This window comes from Anarhichas minor, unplaced genomic scaffold (genome assembly GCF_050575085.1).
Source record: "Anarhichas minor isolate MPS153535 unplaced genomic scaffold, ASM5057508v1 ptg000025l, whole genome shotgun sequence".
Taxonomy (NCBI): domain Eukaryota; kingdom Metazoa; phylum Chordata; class Actinopteri; order Perciformes; family Anarhichadidae; genus Anarhichas; species Anarhichas minor.
The window spans coordinates 10412488-10429277 of record NW_027466471.1 but is presented as its reverse complement, the minus strand read 5'-3'; the positions used below and the strand labels follow the sequence as shown (position 1 = coordinate 10429277).

Below are 16790 nucleotides of genomic sequence, written 5' to 3'. Positions count from 1 at the left end.
TAGCGTCACTTCAGAGGCACGGCTTATTCAATAAGGCAATATGTACATGTGAACTGTTGTGTTTTTTTCTGTGTAATGTTGTCATTTCATAAATAAAGTCTAAAATAATACTGTACATTTTAATGAAATGGTGGCATTCAAGATTGAAACAAAGAAAGAAAAACAGAAATATAAAAGCACCTGTGAATGCACCATCCTAATTAGGCCAAATGGTTGAGTCTTCTTTTGTGGACACGCTGACTCTGACAGACTACAATACTGAGTTTCTATTGGGGCGGTGTTGAGGGTGATGGCATTCTCATCTAATAGCACAAACAATCAGATAAATACATCCTTAAGATTTTTTTTTTATACAAAATCTGAGCCAAAGCAACACTTAACCTGCCTGCTATCCACCTGTTCTAGCTGTGCTTGTTAAATAAAGCGTATTAAGGTGGTGGGGTGGGGAGTGCTCAGGATCACAAGGGCTGCAGTACACTAAGAAATCTCAAAGTTAATAAATATTTATTGAGACGCAGTGTGATTAAGTTAAATATTAAAGAATAAGCATCAATGAGTGATGTGATTACACCTATATGACGAGTGCTCTGTTCCTGAAGCCAGTTAAACACTAAACTATTACAATTAGCCCTGTAGATTGGATTCAGTCTGCAGTGCTTCCATATAAAAAGTCAATTTAACAAACTGGCTACTATAAGTACTGGCATACCGACTAATGTGTTTCTGGATAATGATATTCCTCTTTATGTCGTTCTGACGCTGAACAATGTTTCGTTGCTGAGAAACAAAACTTACATTCTCCTCTTAAAAAAAAAAAAAGCAAACAAAAACAAACATGTAAATAACATTTTTTTTTTCTTCCAAAAAATGAATTAGCCATTAGACATACAATACAATTACATCGATACATATTTCCAATAACGCACATTCAATCTGCCAGAAAAGTAATGATTACAAAGCCAACAAAGATTCTGCCATATATATATATATATATATATAGAGAGAGAGATGTATGTACAGTGATTATAGCATTTATAATTGCACTATGCCTCAATAAATGTAAATTACAGGCTTATGTTTTAGGGAATTGTTGCAAAAAAATACTTAAAGTAACATGGAACATGGAATGAGGCAATTGCAAATCGAGGTGCAAAGAGAGGTGCCAATCAGAAAGAAGAAGGGCTTACTCTGGTACAAACTGAACATCAACACTGTGGCCTTTTACACAGGAATTAGCCAAATTTATTCTCCACAGCCATTGAACTACAACAGTCAAGACAACTGGGGGGGGGGGGGGGGGGGTACCATACCATTCACTTGGTTGAATACTTGCAGGAGCTGATCAATAAGTCAGTCAGTAAAGTCTTCATTCATTAGCCCTGCTCTTTTGCAACACTTTTCGTTTCATTGAAGCAGCAAACAGCTCAAAGTGGAGTACGGTGCTTGGGTTGTTTTGGCATCGGCAATAAATATACACATCACCGTAATGAAAAGCGTTAATGTGGCACAGTTGAACATCACCGTTTGACAACATGGTCTCATAAACTGTCCCCTCCTCAACTCCCTTCAGTCTGTGTAAAGCAGCCAGCGACGTCATGACAGAGCAGAGGCGCCTCCTCACATGCTCGCTCAAAGCTCAGAAAGCATTTCAAGAGCCAGTTCCTCTCAAACTTCTCAACTTCATGGTCGAAGCTGCTGGAGAACTCGTGTGCCTGTTAAGACTCTGTAGAAATGTAGAGAATGTGCTTCCATGACCTACTCATCGGATGGTACCAAAGTCAATGCAATAATAATAATAATAACAATAATGATTTAAGTCAATCAATATGAAATAATAAAAAAAAAATATCACAGTTTATACCTATTTAACCAGAGACTTGCCAATCAGTCCTTTAAATGAAAATGACAGCTGTCAATTAGAGATCTGTTACATCATCTCCTGTTGAGCCGACAGGTCAACACCCAGGACGGAGCTTCAGAATGAACCGGCAGTTAAGAAGGGAGGGTAAAAAAAAAAAAGGGTACGAAAACTTGTTTTTTCTTCTTGTTCATGAAAAGGCAGGCGGCAGGGAGCACATTGCATTGGTTCCAGCTCTGATGTATCCCACTGACTGACTAAACTCAAGTGCTCAAAGTAGTTTCTTTCTTTCTGTCACAAAGCTAAACAAGAAAACCAAAACTTCACAATGCGCAAAGCCTCAAAGAGCATTGTTGCTGTACATATTCAACAGCGTCCCCCCCCCCTCTTATTTCAACAACTCCTTAAATAGCAAGATAACATTTACTTTGCTCACCCCTTGAGGACCAAGAGATCAACAAATAGCAAATAAATTAGTATTATGCAACCATTCGGGGTTTTTTTCTCCCTCTGATTATCTTTTCACGTGTGTGTGTGTGTATGTGTGTATGTGTGTATATGATCTATCTTTTCACAGATTGCGTCAGTGTGTGCTGAGGGCCTCCTGTTGGCAGCCCCGCTCCGCTCTACACCAGGTTGTACTCCTTTAGGTTGAGCTGCAGGATGGTGTCTTTGACGGCGGCAAAGACAAAGCGGATATTCTCTGTGTCAGTGGCGCAGGTGAAGTGAGAGTAGATGATCTTATCGCTGTCTGGATTCAGGTCCACGAACATCTTGAGGATAAACTCTCGGCCTGCTTGGGCGTCCCTCTGGGGGCCTGGAGAGGGGAAGACGATGCTCCGTGAATGCACTTGCCACTTTCTTTCATCACAGTGAGGACCAATAAGTTCAGAATACTTTTGACAGGATTTGATTCTCTTGCAGGCTAATGCATTTTAATCTACAGGGATGCATCATTTTGAAATACACAAAACCCAATATATTGAGCTGAATATATTATCTGAGCTGGACAGAGCTGACTCGACGCTGCTGTTACTCACCGTCATACTCTGGGAAGTAGTCCACTAGATGAGAGTACATGATCTTCTCCTCCAACAGGTCCTTCTTGTTGAGGAAGAGAATGACTGAGGAGTTTTGGAACCAGGGGTATGTGATAATTGTCCTAAACAGAGCTTTGCTCTCCTCCATTCGGTTCTACACAGAGAGAGAGAGTGTGTGAATGTGTGGGTGAGGAGAGGTAAAGCGAGGGGGAGAAAGACACTCAGAGAGAGAGAGAGAGAGTTAATCACTTAATTAAACCACAGTTTTTCACACTCATTAAGTACCGATTTTAATAAACGTTTTACCGCACCAGAGGGAGAGCAGTAACACTGAGAGAGAGGCGGCCATATCGTCTTCGAGAGTTTAATTTCTCCCTTGCACTTGATTCCCGTGTTTAATTGAACAAAACAACCGTTGTGAAAGCAAAGCCTTAGATATCACATCGCTGACACTGCAGTGTGTTGAGAGTGCTGAACAGAATATCTCCTGTGTAATTATAAAAACGAATCTAATTACATCAAAAGACAGAGCACATGCAGCTGGTCAGTCTTCGCCTCTTTCTGCAGTTTGCAGGTGACAAAGGAAGCAAATACAGACAACACACATATGAACTCACACCTGCTCATTAATACACTTTAACAGACTGACACACATGCTATATCCTCTTAAGGAGGAGATGCGGCCAGAGGCGGTATTCAAATCAGCTGGCTGATCATTTACAAATGCTTTCCAAGGGAAAAAGAAAAGGTGGAGCGCGGCCAGGCAGGAGGAGAGTCTGATTTCCATTGTTTTAAATAAGGAATAGCTTTTCATCTTGGACATCGCATGAAATAATAAAGCGTTTGAGTGGATGAAGTTGGTTTGACCGTGTGAAACTAAGCATCACAAAAACTTTGAAATTGAATCACTTAGTGTTTTGTGTGCGCATGTTTGTATCATTCACCTCATTGTCCGATTCCACCAAAGCTTGGTCGTACTCGCTGAGCGCCACCAGGAACATGATGGATGTGACGTTCTCAAAGCAGTGGATCCACTTCCTCCTCTCCGACCTCTGACCTCCGACATCCACCATCCTGTCACGGCAGCAGCCCCCAGGAGAGAGAAAACAGTCACTATGAGCCAAAGGCTTGCAAATCTGTGTGAATCTCTTCTCGACACATTTTGAGTTGTTGAGGCACATAAATGACTTGGTTAGAATAGGAAAGCATCGTGTTTGGGTTAAAATAAGTACGTTAATCCCTGAAGTTATCTCAGGGGGCGTGTGGTAAAGTGGGTGTGTCGTGTAGCTGCAGATAGAGGTGGAGGTGGAGAAGCGTCGTCCGTCTATATATATACAGTCTGTGTTATGTTCAAAACGTTATTTATGTTTTCTGATCCTGAATATATTTCTTTCCTCACCTGAATATGACACTCTGCAGGTCAAACGGATACTCAATGATGCCCGTGGTGGGGACTCGAACCCTCAACACATCCTGCTGGGTGGGAAGGTAGGCTGGCTCTGAGATCCGGTCCAACGCGTTCATGTAACTACAGTCACAGAGCGGGGAAAGGGACCAGGGTGAGTATTTGTCATCACAGAAAGCATCCAAAATACAACCCCTTTGCCTGAGACTTCTTATAAGCCTCAAGTTCAATCTATACCAGTCTACTCACTATTTAGTGGAGTCTGAGAGTTGGTATTCCCTCCTTCGATCGTAGCACTCCTGGATGCCCGGGTCGTTCCATAAGCTCTTGATTGCGTCTACATAAGGATTCTCAAACATGCAGACCTTTTCTACGTCCACCTCTCTCACGACGTTTGCGTTGCCCTGGAGTGAAGAAACAGAGAGAATAACTGCCATGATTTACTGAGACACATCTTATTTACCGACACCATACAAAAAGTAATACTTAACTTTAAAGGATCGACGAGACAACCTTGTGATTGTAGGAGCACCCCCCCCCCCCCCCCCATGATGTAAGACAATCAACATACAGGTTATGCAGTCCTAATTATCGCTGGTTGCTTTTCTCACTCACTCACGTATTCTATATCCAGAAATGACTTTACACCCACAGGCTCCACATGGACCTAATATCTGAAGCTCAATCCCATCGGGGCTGTTAAGGGGAAAGTTTCGCTGCCCCACTTCCCTAATTAAGCTCCCCTGTGTCCCATGACAAGAGATCAACATGTACCTGCATGTGAAACTGCTCCTCTTTTGCATACTGCACTAACTATAAGTAGTAACATAACAGAATATAATAAAAGTAAGGTGACATAGAAGACAAAACAGGTATCCAATAGATGCTACTTTCATGGGTTTTAAGATTAGCCTACAAGTCAAATCATGACATTTACTATAAGTGCCCAGACCGACAGTGTAACAATGATAGAAAAGTTCCATTTTCACTTCCTTTGCGATGTCGGTGAACGCCTTTGTCAGAGGTACAGTACTTCCCATTTTAGCCGTATGTATATGAGAGCAGAGGGATGTTGAAAGGCATTCAGTGGTTCTGCTGTAGAACATAACTTTGATTTTATCATAAACGTTGTTGTTTGCCGTACGTTCGTGGCACAATACTATTATTGTATAGTATTCTCAGTACTGAATGTCTCGTACAAAATCTATATGTGTAAGCACACTAACCCCACAGCAGCCATTTGTTTAGTCCAGATACTGGATTATAAAGTATGAAGGAGCCGGTGGTAAACTGGAATATCTGTATAGCGAGATGTAGGACAAACTGTCATTTTTCATTTTCTTAATGAAGAAGTATAATTGTTTACTCATCATATTTGAGGGATTTTCTGGGTTTGTATTGTGTTCAAAGTGGGTAAAACAATGTTGAAATGGCTGAGCTGAAACAGCACATTCAGTTTCATTCTTTGTGTGCACATGTGGGACAGGAAGCAGCGACTAACATGGACAATGGTGATCCACCACAACAGCCCAGATTCAGAAAGCGCCTGCTCAAGTTCAATACAAGTTGTTGTGTCATTTTAAAATCTCACCGTTGACGGTGTCAACCTCAGTGTTCTTTCACAAAATCTCAACGTTGAAAAGATAAAAGGTGTTGCGACTAAAAGTTGTTAGTAAAACTGTCAACATAAAGTCAGATATACAGTCGTAGAAACGCAACCAACACGTGGCGACATCGGCAATCTGCCGATAAGGTACAAATACATCCCCAAATACTTAAAACTGAAGACCAACTAGCTTTTGTTATGAAATGAATTGGAGCCAATGGCGACTGGTCTACCTGTTGATTTATGTTTATAGATATGGCAATGCTGATAAAATGTGAGTTCCACAACATCAAATATCACCTTGAATACTATATTTTTATCCTCCCTTTTTCCAGTGCATTATCAATAAAACTCTGACTGGGTCCTGATACTTATCCCAGGATTATGCTCCGACTTCAGGATATCACACTGAAATCTACTAAATAATTCATCAACCCCTCGTAACCAAATCTCTGCCAAACCTTTCAGCAAGCAACGTCTGACTGGACAGTGGCCAGGCAGGATGGAGCGGAAGCAGCGTGGTCAGCTGTCACCTCACATGAACTGATTTATAAAAATAAATAAAAAAGGGTTGAAGAGGTAATGATGCTCCACCGCTTCTCATTTGTCACTCTCACAGGGAATAAACTGCGAGCGAGAGGTTACTGTATCAGCTCCCAAAGCTATGATTACTCTACCAGGGTGAAAAAGGTGGGAAAAAAAAAGAAATGACCTGCTGAAGTAATGATGAGTAGCTTAGGCTAGTTCTCTCTTGTGCATTTGTGTTACTGTATATGCACTCATGAATTTGAGTGCAGTGAAACACACACAGGCAAACACAAATACACACACAGGGTGCGATGGAGGGCTGGAGTGCTTTAAAGGACACAGGAAGTGTCATAAAGGACCGGAAACGATTAAGGATGGCTGTTCCAAATAAGATAGACGGCACTCTAAAAATATACAAGCACGCTGCGGCCACTTTTCTAGCGTCGTCATTTCAGTTGAGGAATTTGAAATGGCTTGGGTGAAAGCATCTCATTTACCTTGTTGTGCTCATATTTGTAGGGGACCTTGAGCGTCTCTGAGGCTCTGACCATGGCCTGGATTGCTGTGAAGATGTTCTGATAGACCAGTTTGGTGAAACTCCTTTTGTCCTCGTCAGAGTAACCGGTGCCGTGGATAATCCTCATCTGTTTGATGAATGTGCTCTTTCCACTTTCCCCAGTGCCTGAAAAGAAAAACAAAAGGGAAAAGGGAAGAAATACACTGAGTTTGATTATTCTGTAGGTTTGCACAGGATTTCTTTTTTTTTTAACCAGACAAAACATGTAATGTCTTGTGTCAGTGTTCACGTTCCTTAAAAGGACATCCAGTCATTTTTGACTTTCCTGGACCTCTATGAGCAAAACAGAAACCGCCACAACATGACAAAAGTTGGATTATCACAAAAATAGTATTTAGTTAGTTAATTAGAGTTGAGTGATAATTCTCTCTGGGTTCATCACGTTGAACAACCCTTTTTACATTACACAGTCATTTGAGCCATTGTTAATATAGAAATGTGAATTAAAGAGCTTTAAAGTTAAGTCAAAATGTAGATTTGGCTTAATTTTGGAAAGAAAGTAATTCTAAAACATTTAAAAATGTAAATGCGAGGACGTTTCCTGAGGGGGAACATAGCTGAATCTTGGCTTTTCGTAACACAACATCCTGTCTGGTGAGAAACATTTGCACACACATTAATACACACAGATGTACAGCACATGCACATAGTCGTACAGTATGTACTCCCTCCCTCAGTCAGCCACACATCTAATGCTATGTGCTGGCTGCTTCCCTCTCAGCCTGTTTGCTTGGTCTGGTGGCAGACCAAGAACAACATCTCTCTGCTCTCCGTGGTGACAGGGACTATTTGGGTGTGAGGAGCTGGGGGGTGTAATTTCTCTTTGGTTCATTGAGAGTCTTGGCAGACCACCTGAAAGGTCTAACTTTACCTCACCACCAACTCTTGAATAACTTTGGCAGGAAGGAGCGTATGTGTGTTTTGCATTTCAGTGTGACCTAAAGTTTCTGTTACAAAAGTCTGGAAGCGTTGAACTCCTTTATATTGTATAATATAAACTCTATTTTAGCCAAATAAGCCTCTCTACTGTACGCCCACAACACGGGCCAAGCACTTAACAAGAACCACGCTAAAGACTAAACACTGACATACTATAACCTCCAGAGTACTGTTGTAGGGTTGCCAATTTAGAGGCCTGGAATGAGCAGGAAAAGGCAGGAATAACAACACAGGAGTTAGCAGAGTTACACTTGAAGTGCTCTAGAGCCAAGCACTTAATCCTAAAAAATACAAATGAATGTTGTACGGTGCATGAAGCAGAGAGGAAATGCTACCATGTACACAAAAGCTGTTGCTAAATATACGACATTGATCACAATGTAACCGTTGCGTTATCCTTTGGTGCACTTTAAAATACTCACCTTGTAGCACCAAAGGGTGGGTGAGACTTGTCACCAGCTGCTCTATAACCACACACTCTGTTCACCTATAATTAACTATTACATTAACCTCAATGACAAGTAGTAGTTGTTGCCACAAATAGTGTTGCACCAGAGTTAATGCCTCACGGCATCCACCTTAAAAATAGACACATTCTATTCTTCAAACAGACAAAGTGGAACAGTGAGTAATCAAAAAAAAATAATTAAATTAAATGCCAGTGGGTTCTGGGTTTGAATGGCACAAAGGATCTGGGTTGCTCTTCTGTGGCACAGTTCCGATCTCCTCGTGGCTCTTCAAACCTGATGCCCTCACACAAGAAGAGGAATGCGAGTGGCTCATGGATTCATCCATAGATGGATGAATCTTCTCTATAGCACCAACGAGACATTGAGAAAGAAGAAGAGACGTATGAGTGTATGAGGATGAGTGTGGGCTGGCCATTGGAGGCTGCTGAGTCACCTTTCAAACCAATGCAGTGACCCAGGATCAACCCCGTGTCTGAGGTCGGCATGAATGGCTCGACATTACGTCTGAGGTGAGTGTGTCTGATTGGCCCCAGGACTCGTCAACATAGTCCAACTCAGTAGCAGCAAAGGAGGGACAAAAAAAGACGGCAGGCTGCTCTGTGTCTGTGTGCGGTGCATTCAATCACTCGTGTAACACTCTGGACATTTCAAACTTGACTGTGAGAGGCCAACTATTCACAACCTACGCTGTCCAAACTTCAGATGGTAGAACAAACATAGCACATATTGAAGCTTCCTCCAATCAGAAAGGATGTTTTCCGTTGGCCTCAAGACACCACGGCACCATTGTTGGCTCTGCACAGAGACGCCTGCAGCTGACTTATTAAACCAAAGGATGCAAGAACAGCCGATACGATGCTTGATCATCACAATAAAAATGCGTGAGTGAAGAAGAGGAAATGAATTCACCACTGAGAGCGAAGCATCGCCTCAAGGAGAGAACACAGAGCAGAGGGAGGCCATAGTACCACGTTCACTTTCACATATGTTTTAGTCTTTAACTACAGTCGGTAGTATCCAGATCTAGAAAACACAGTATTACTCAGATTTACCCTTTGTCAACATACATGGACCTGCTTCCTCTTCTAACATTTAAGGGGTCACACACGGCTTGGTCCTGATTATGAATTAGATGAATAGTAGATATTAAGCCGGAACATTACGCTACCAACAACTCATTTTGCTCCTCTCCATCTTAATGACATGAACATGATTTTGAGTTTTTGCACTTTCATAAATTGAAAGTTGACGACTCTGTTCTCGACTCTGAGGAGCATGTTTTGGTTTTCAATTTCTCAAAGAAACTCACTCCCGTGAGAGAAAATCTCAAGACAAAACATGAATTTGATTAAAAAAAACACACACAATCATAAGTGTGAAAAAGATGCCGTTTATATCATGTCAATGCCATGCAAGACCCAGATTATACTGTTGAAAATACAGATACTAGGTTCAGAATTTAACTGCGTTACTATGTACTTTGACCCGCTATAGTGGAAGTGTATCCTATTGTAAGTTTTCCTCCTTAATTCTGCACTTTGTATAGCTGCACTGTTAACTTGGCTGCATTCATACAAGAATCATATGACGTCTTTAGTGCTTCCTCTCACAATTACAACCATGTGTTTATTAAAAGCTCGTTAAACGTTGCGGTGGACTTTGTTGAGTCGTAGCCTTGAAAAGGAACCAACAGCTTTCATTTGTCCGATAAAAGCAGCTGACGGTGATTGAGTAGATCGACACTTTTGCAAACGTTTTTTGAGAGACGATTTGCAAAAGATTTGAGAGTCAAAACGTGCAGTTTAAATGTGTTGTAGTGCTGAAATGATTTAAAGTTATCCAACTGTGCCCCCTGTGTCCTGTAAAATGATTTCCCCATACAGCTAAAGTGCACCCTCAACTATGTTTTGATGGAAAACCATTTTCTTCCGGACGAAATGGTCGCAGTTTTAAACTGTTAACGAACAAAACATAGCAAAAACCGTACAAAACGACTTTACTAGGTTTCGGCAACAAAGCTACTTTGTTCACTTTATGTTCTGTGAGCGTGTGTGAGTGTGTAAAGGGGGCCAGGCATCAGAAACTAGGTCCAACGGTCTCTTGAGGATCGGAGCTGGGCTGTGCCACTTTTGTAATTGAGCAGTTTTTAATCAATTTAGCAGACGGAGACGAGCCTGATAATTATCCATGTTAACCCTTCGGACTGTAAACATGTTGTGTCAGACTAATACAAATTAAGGGCACGAACTATAGATACGTTTCCATTTATATTAATCTAAGCAGGTTATTTACTTGATTAATCATTTTGACTATAACATGTCAGAAAATGGTGAGAAACTTACATTAAACTTTACGAGAGACCAAGGCAACGATAACCAAAAAAGGTTGATTTTCTATCGATGGACTAATTGACTAAAATCCTTCTTACTTCAGTACAGGTGACAGTAGAGGTAGTTAAACAGGTTCAAAGGTATTTAAACAGGTTTGGCCTCCGTGGGCATAAAACAATATCTCAGTTCACTTTGAGAATATACCTTTGAATAAATAATAATAAGCCTCCATCCTAGGAGACCCTGCGCTGTGCATGTGCTCTTTCAGGATCAAGGGACTTTAGTGGTTGATCATAGTTATCACAGCTAGTTTTAGATGTCAGAGCAGCCTTTATCTCCTATTGCTCACCAAAACGAGCTCCAATAACGTCTCTTGTAACAACGATAAGATGAGCTGAACTTAACTCGATAAAGATGACACAATATTTGATATGATTCATTATATCTACAGAAAGTCCTTTTATACAAAACCAACTGAAAGGTTGGCAGCATGGAAGATAGAAAACCCCTCTTAAATCATACATCTGGAGGATGGTCAGCAGCTAAATATACGCAATTTGTAGCTAATGTGCAACAATAAAACAACAAAAAACGAATTCTCTATTTCATTCTGGTCTCCAGCCGCTATGTCGCCATTCCTAGGCTAAGCTGCTGCTGTCCTCTCCTCTCCATTCATCTTGAACTTCCCATGACTGCACATGTTTGGAATCTCAGCTAATGCAACGGAGCCTTCTTCCACCTTCATGTCTCCAGACCTAATGTCATGCCTAAAGAGGACAAGTTCACTCTCAGCAAAAAAAACCAAAGAGAAACAGAAAACAATCTCATTCTACTGGTATGTCTAACTGACCATCGTTCCCCTCATAATGTCTTGCCGACCAAATAAACATTGTTTTAAACGAAATGCCCCCCCCCGCCTGCACATGTATACAAGGTTTGGCAAGTGAAGGAGAAGTGCTCTTCTTTATCTCAACAACTAGTCAAGTGCCCTCTAAGCATTGCCCACTCCTCCTCCAGAAGAGGAGCGGCTCACTCGATGAGCCTTGATTGGACAACAAGAGAGTTCACTTGTGCCGACTTCCGCCCTAAAGACGATTCTAAACATGCAGACGACACCTACTCGACTCCTGCTGGCGTGTCGTGTCGCGCGGGAGGGTCTCAGATTAATTGTCTGTCGCCGCAGCAGTCTCATTACTCGGACAGAAATGTGTCAAAATCAAAGATGTTGTCCAGATCTTGATGTTATTATTATGCTCCACTTTACTCTGACAAAATGTAACTTTGTGTGTTGGGACCAGCTATGATCTGATCTGGCTGCTGTTGAGGTACACTTAACTTAATCAACTATATCTTAGCTAGCATGTTTCTTCTGCTTTGGGAATAATTCTTGTTAACTTTTAGCCTTATTGTTCCCAAATGATTTAAACGTTTTAAGTAAAGCACAGGTGGCACAAATAATAACAACAGTAATGATACATTATCAATGTTATTCGTTGGCACAGTACATCGTGTGGAAAAGCTGTATGCCTTGTGCCTTAACATGACGTTTTGAGCACAAACAGGTGGGAATAAAAAAGACTGAGCTGTGTTTTCTTTCCTTGTAAACACTGAGAGGTCCGAGCAGTTCTAATGGATTATAACAGTGATTTAATTTACAATGAATGCGTTTATGTTCATGCTGGAAGAGATCAATTTCAGCAGCTGGTTCTTGCTGAGATGCCCCGCCTTATTCGGACATCGATTTTAGCTGGAATTTTCCTGAGTCACCTATCTCAGTGAATCCTTTAGTGTCTCTGACTCATTAGCTGGCTTTGTGTGTGTGTGTGTGTGTGTGTGTGTGCGTACGTGTACGTGTGCCAGACAGCTCCTAAGCATTACACTATCTGCTGCTTCCACTCTGTTCCTAGTTTTGAATTCTTGGTCATCTGCCCAGGTTAAATGAGCGACAATTTCAGAACATCTCCATTATTATTTTACAACGCCTTAATGGCTATTAGATGCACAAGGAGGATGGATTAAAAACGCTTGCAATGTTCTTTAACTTGCTCATTTGTTGTGGTGTGTGGGCTTCAATGTAGCCGGTCTCTGTGGATTTAAAGCAATCTGTGTGTTTGAAAGACTATAAGTGAAAAAAGCCACGATGATTTGTAAAAAACAAAAAAAAACAAGCGTTGGACATTTTGAAGAATTGAGAAAGTTCTAAACTTGACGGCGAGTTTTGCGCTAGATCCCACAGGACGTTGAGCAATTAGTGAGCTTGAAAACCCACAAAACACGGATAGCTAATGGAGCCATATGGAGCCATATGGAGCATGCACAACTTCCTCTGGTTAACTAGTAGAAGGAGCGGCGGAGTGTGTGTGTGTGTGAAAACACAAATGTGAATTCAGAGCACTGCATAAGCTCGTATTTAATGAGGTCGATTGAGCCATAATTGTTTCGTGAGCTCAGCCACGAGCGCGTTGGTGAGGTCACACAAATGGTTCACCATTACTGGAACCTTTTTACGCTGCTACTTAATGGATCGTATATTCCCTGCAGCTCAATGCCCAGAGACGTTAATTGTAAGCTTCCTGTCATTAGAGGCACGCTACTAAACCACTGAAATATAACACTGTATCGATTGGGACCTCACTGACAAGCAGCTACTACACAAAAAAAATACATATTGAATATCAATCACAATCGTTCATTTGGTTTAGGCCATCAAATCACAAGACTAGTGACTAACCATTGAATAAATACCTCACATCACACTCATGAGGAGTACAGTTAGGTCCTCAGACTTACACATCATCACTCTTTGGTTTGGGTCAGCGGCTGTTTCTGCGTTTGCATAATAGGCGAATTGTTGGGTATTAAAAGAGATTAGAGGAAAACAACAACAACACAATTATTTGTCCCGTTAATAAGGGGGGGGGGGGGGGCAGTCAGCCCCTTCAAATCCTGTTAAGGGAGATTAATTTCATCATTTTGTACTAACAGGGTGGCAAAGGAGACACCTTTCTCCTTCAACCTCTCTTAAAACATCCCCAAACAGACGAAAACCTTCTTCAGAAAGTATAGTCTGGATGACGTGATCCTAAGTCCCGGCCTGCTCCCACACTTCTCCTCTATGCATTGTCTAAGGCACTGAGAGAGGAGGGAGCTGGATCAGGAAGAACGGGTTCTGGCACTGCTCTCCACGACCACGCTCATCACAACTAATGGGCTTTACTTTTGCCAATCTAACGAGTGATGGTGAGTAGATGACTTGTTTTCCTCAAATTTTCCAGTATGACAAATACTTCTCGACAGGATTACCAACCGCCCCGTATCGCAGCCCCACACTGTAACAATGCCCAGGTGACTGGTTATGTTGTGATTAGGAGTCTATTTCAAGTCACTGATGATTCAAATGTATATAAAAAGGTGGATGTATAAGCATACCACCACACCAGCCTCTATACGTGATAGGACGACATGCTTCCAACCTCCACAGACTGACACCTGTGATAAAATCACTGCCAGGGTTCGGTGTTGCGCTGCAATACTGCTTTGATTGCTCCCAATAAAACGCTAGACTTTGGCCCAGCCGATGTATGACACACTCACGAGCTCACCACCTGGATGGGCCCTCCGGGTCTGCCTGCACAGGTTGCTGTCAGGCCAGTCGGTGGATGCGTTGGAGAGGTAAGAGGTGAGGCCCCATGGTGACTGGTGAGCGTTTAGTTTCCTCGACACTAACCGGTCGCAGTTATTCAAATCAGGCGGTTGTAACACTGGGAGCCCTACAGGCCTGGCTGGGGCAGCATCTCCTCCCTCCGCTAAACCTGCCAATCTGTGCACTCGACTCACAACAGCGAGGTATTTCAACCATCCACTCCCCAACTTCACTCAGGTGGGAAGCCCCATTATTACTCCCCCCCCCCCCCCCAACCCCCAACCCCGCAAATACAAAGGTATTTATGGTGTGAGGAATTTGGGCTGTGCATCTCTCAGCCCCAGTCCCTCTCCCTCCCCGGCGAGCTTACCGAGAAGCAACAGTTTCAGTTCCCGGCGGGCGTCCCTCTTATCCCGGCGGAGCTGCCTCTCGATCTCGTCGTTGATCCGTCTGGCTTCTTTCGCCTCCTCGCTGAGGCAACACGCCATTATGGATTCCAGGGTCATTCTCGCTCCTTTTTTTTTTTTTTTTTAAACGCACACTTCTCTCTTCTCTCTTACTGATTCATTCAGATTTCAGATTCGTCGGGGTGAGAAGAAGAAAATAAAAAGCAGAGAATGCCAAATAACGTCTTCATACAGGCCTCACTTATAGTGAATTAACGCGTGGACGCCTTTTAATAATGAGCCCGAACAGCGCACGGGTTGTGGTGGAAAGGAAAATGAAGATATTTGGAGAAATGATTGACCACCCCCCCCCCCCCCCCCCCCACCCCCGCCCCTTCCTCCTCTCCCCAGTTTCGGTCCGCTTTCCTTCCTGACAGCTTCAAAATAGTGTCCAAAGCGGTTTGGGTTGAATATCCGTGCGATCCTAATTGGTGTAATCTGCTTTTCCTTCTCAATATAATCAACAGATCCTTTTAAGACGCATCTTCCGCACTGCTCTGTGTGATCTCGTCAAGCATTGCCATTCGTGTCCGGCCACACTCCCTTCAAAGTCCTTCAGTGTTGTTATTTGTCAAGCAACAAATCCCCCCCCCTCCCTACCCCCCCCACCTGTGTTCACGTTATCGTCCGCGGGTGATGGCAACGTGGTAAAGCCATGAATAAAGCTGTCCGTTTATTTCCCAATGGCTCGACTCCCGGGCGTGGTAAAGCGGAATATGGCGGACTTTCACTCCAATCCGCTAGGCTGGGATACAGTACAGTTATCTCTCTCTCTGTCTGCTCAGAAAAGCCAAGAAAGCCACACATAACATGGCATTTCAGCCGGAGCTGTCGATGTCGCAGCCGAATATATATTCCCGTTCGTCTTAAAAGGCGTTCGCGTCCACGGCTCGTCTGCGGGAGTGAGAAGAAAAGGAACAGGCGCCGCGTTGTTGCTTCTCCCCTCGGCCAATCTTCTCCTTTTCCTCAATTCTCTTCATGTATTTGTATTACAGAGGCCATCCACTCCTCCGCTGGCAGGGGTGACGTCGGTCTTCCATCGACAAGGAGGGGAGGGGGGGGTGTCACGTCAAACAAACGCCACAGACGTATTTATACTCCAACCTGTGGAATAGAACATGTGCATGAATGGAGGAGCTGAACACAGACCTCTGTGGGCGTGGGCGTAATAGACACTTAACGTCAGGTTTAGTGCTGACTTGGGAAGAGTCGTCACAGTCCCAATAGTCTGGGCTACATGTGATGATGTGATGATGGCATGATGACCAAAGCAGTGGAAACAGTAGCACCTGTAGGCCTATGCAGTCCAGCAAATGTGAATATATTGACATTGTTTTGTGGTGGTATTGTTTTGGATTGATATTGACCTCAAGATATAGATCCTAATGTTATACGTTCCATACATTTGTATAGCGGTTGGATTCCATTGTGTCGTACAGGTGTCCTTTGCATTGTATCCACCCTGTGTAGTTGTTAGATCATCTGTGCCATACGCCTTTAAACAAACCGGAGAGTTACACAGCAGTTTGTTAGTCACATTATTCTAACAATAGGCCCACACACTTACAGACTGATGAAATGATAAGTGGATGGATGGATAGATGGATGTTGGAGGCCATATCATGTATCCACAGTTGTTCCATTATGATCATCCCCTCTGTTCTCGCCTGAGCCATTAGTGTTATCGGTGAATCAGTGTGCTTTTTACGTCTGCCTTTTCCACAACCAAACATTTGGCTATCATAGTCAGTATTGAAAGGTGTGAGTCGAGTCATGTTATAAGTCGACACTTTATTGTGTGAGCTGTTTTGTTTTGGGTCTGGGGGCTCTGGGTCTTGAGCCTACAGTGGACTTCTCAGATCTAATGGGAGCAGTAATGAGCCTGGGTCCCAAGCAACGTACTGAATTTCTCATTTGGATCCCATTCAGATTAAGGTCTAGAGCTATG

The 16790-nt window shown here is 42.8% G+C and overlaps 1 protein-coding gene across 1 annotated transcript; it reads right to left on the bottom strand.

Moving 5' to 3' along the window:
• Positions 1–105: 105 nt before the first annotated feature.
• LOC142957287 (guanine nucleotide-binding protein G(q) subunit alpha) lies at positions 106–15876 on the bottom strand. Its single transcript, XM_076098987.1, has 7 exons — positions 14767–15876; positions 6935–7119; positions 4553–4707; positions 4298–4426; positions 3843–3972; positions 2899–3052; positions 106–2675 (listed from the first exon to the last, which is right to left on the bottom strand). Exons 1-7 carry the CDS (start codon positions 14900–14902, stop codon positions 2485–2487), a joined length of 1080 nt encoding a protein of 359 aa, XP_075955102.1. The 5' UTR covers positions 14903–15876; the 3' UTR covers positions 106–2484.
• Between the last annotated feature and the right edge of the window lie 914 nt (positions 15877–16790).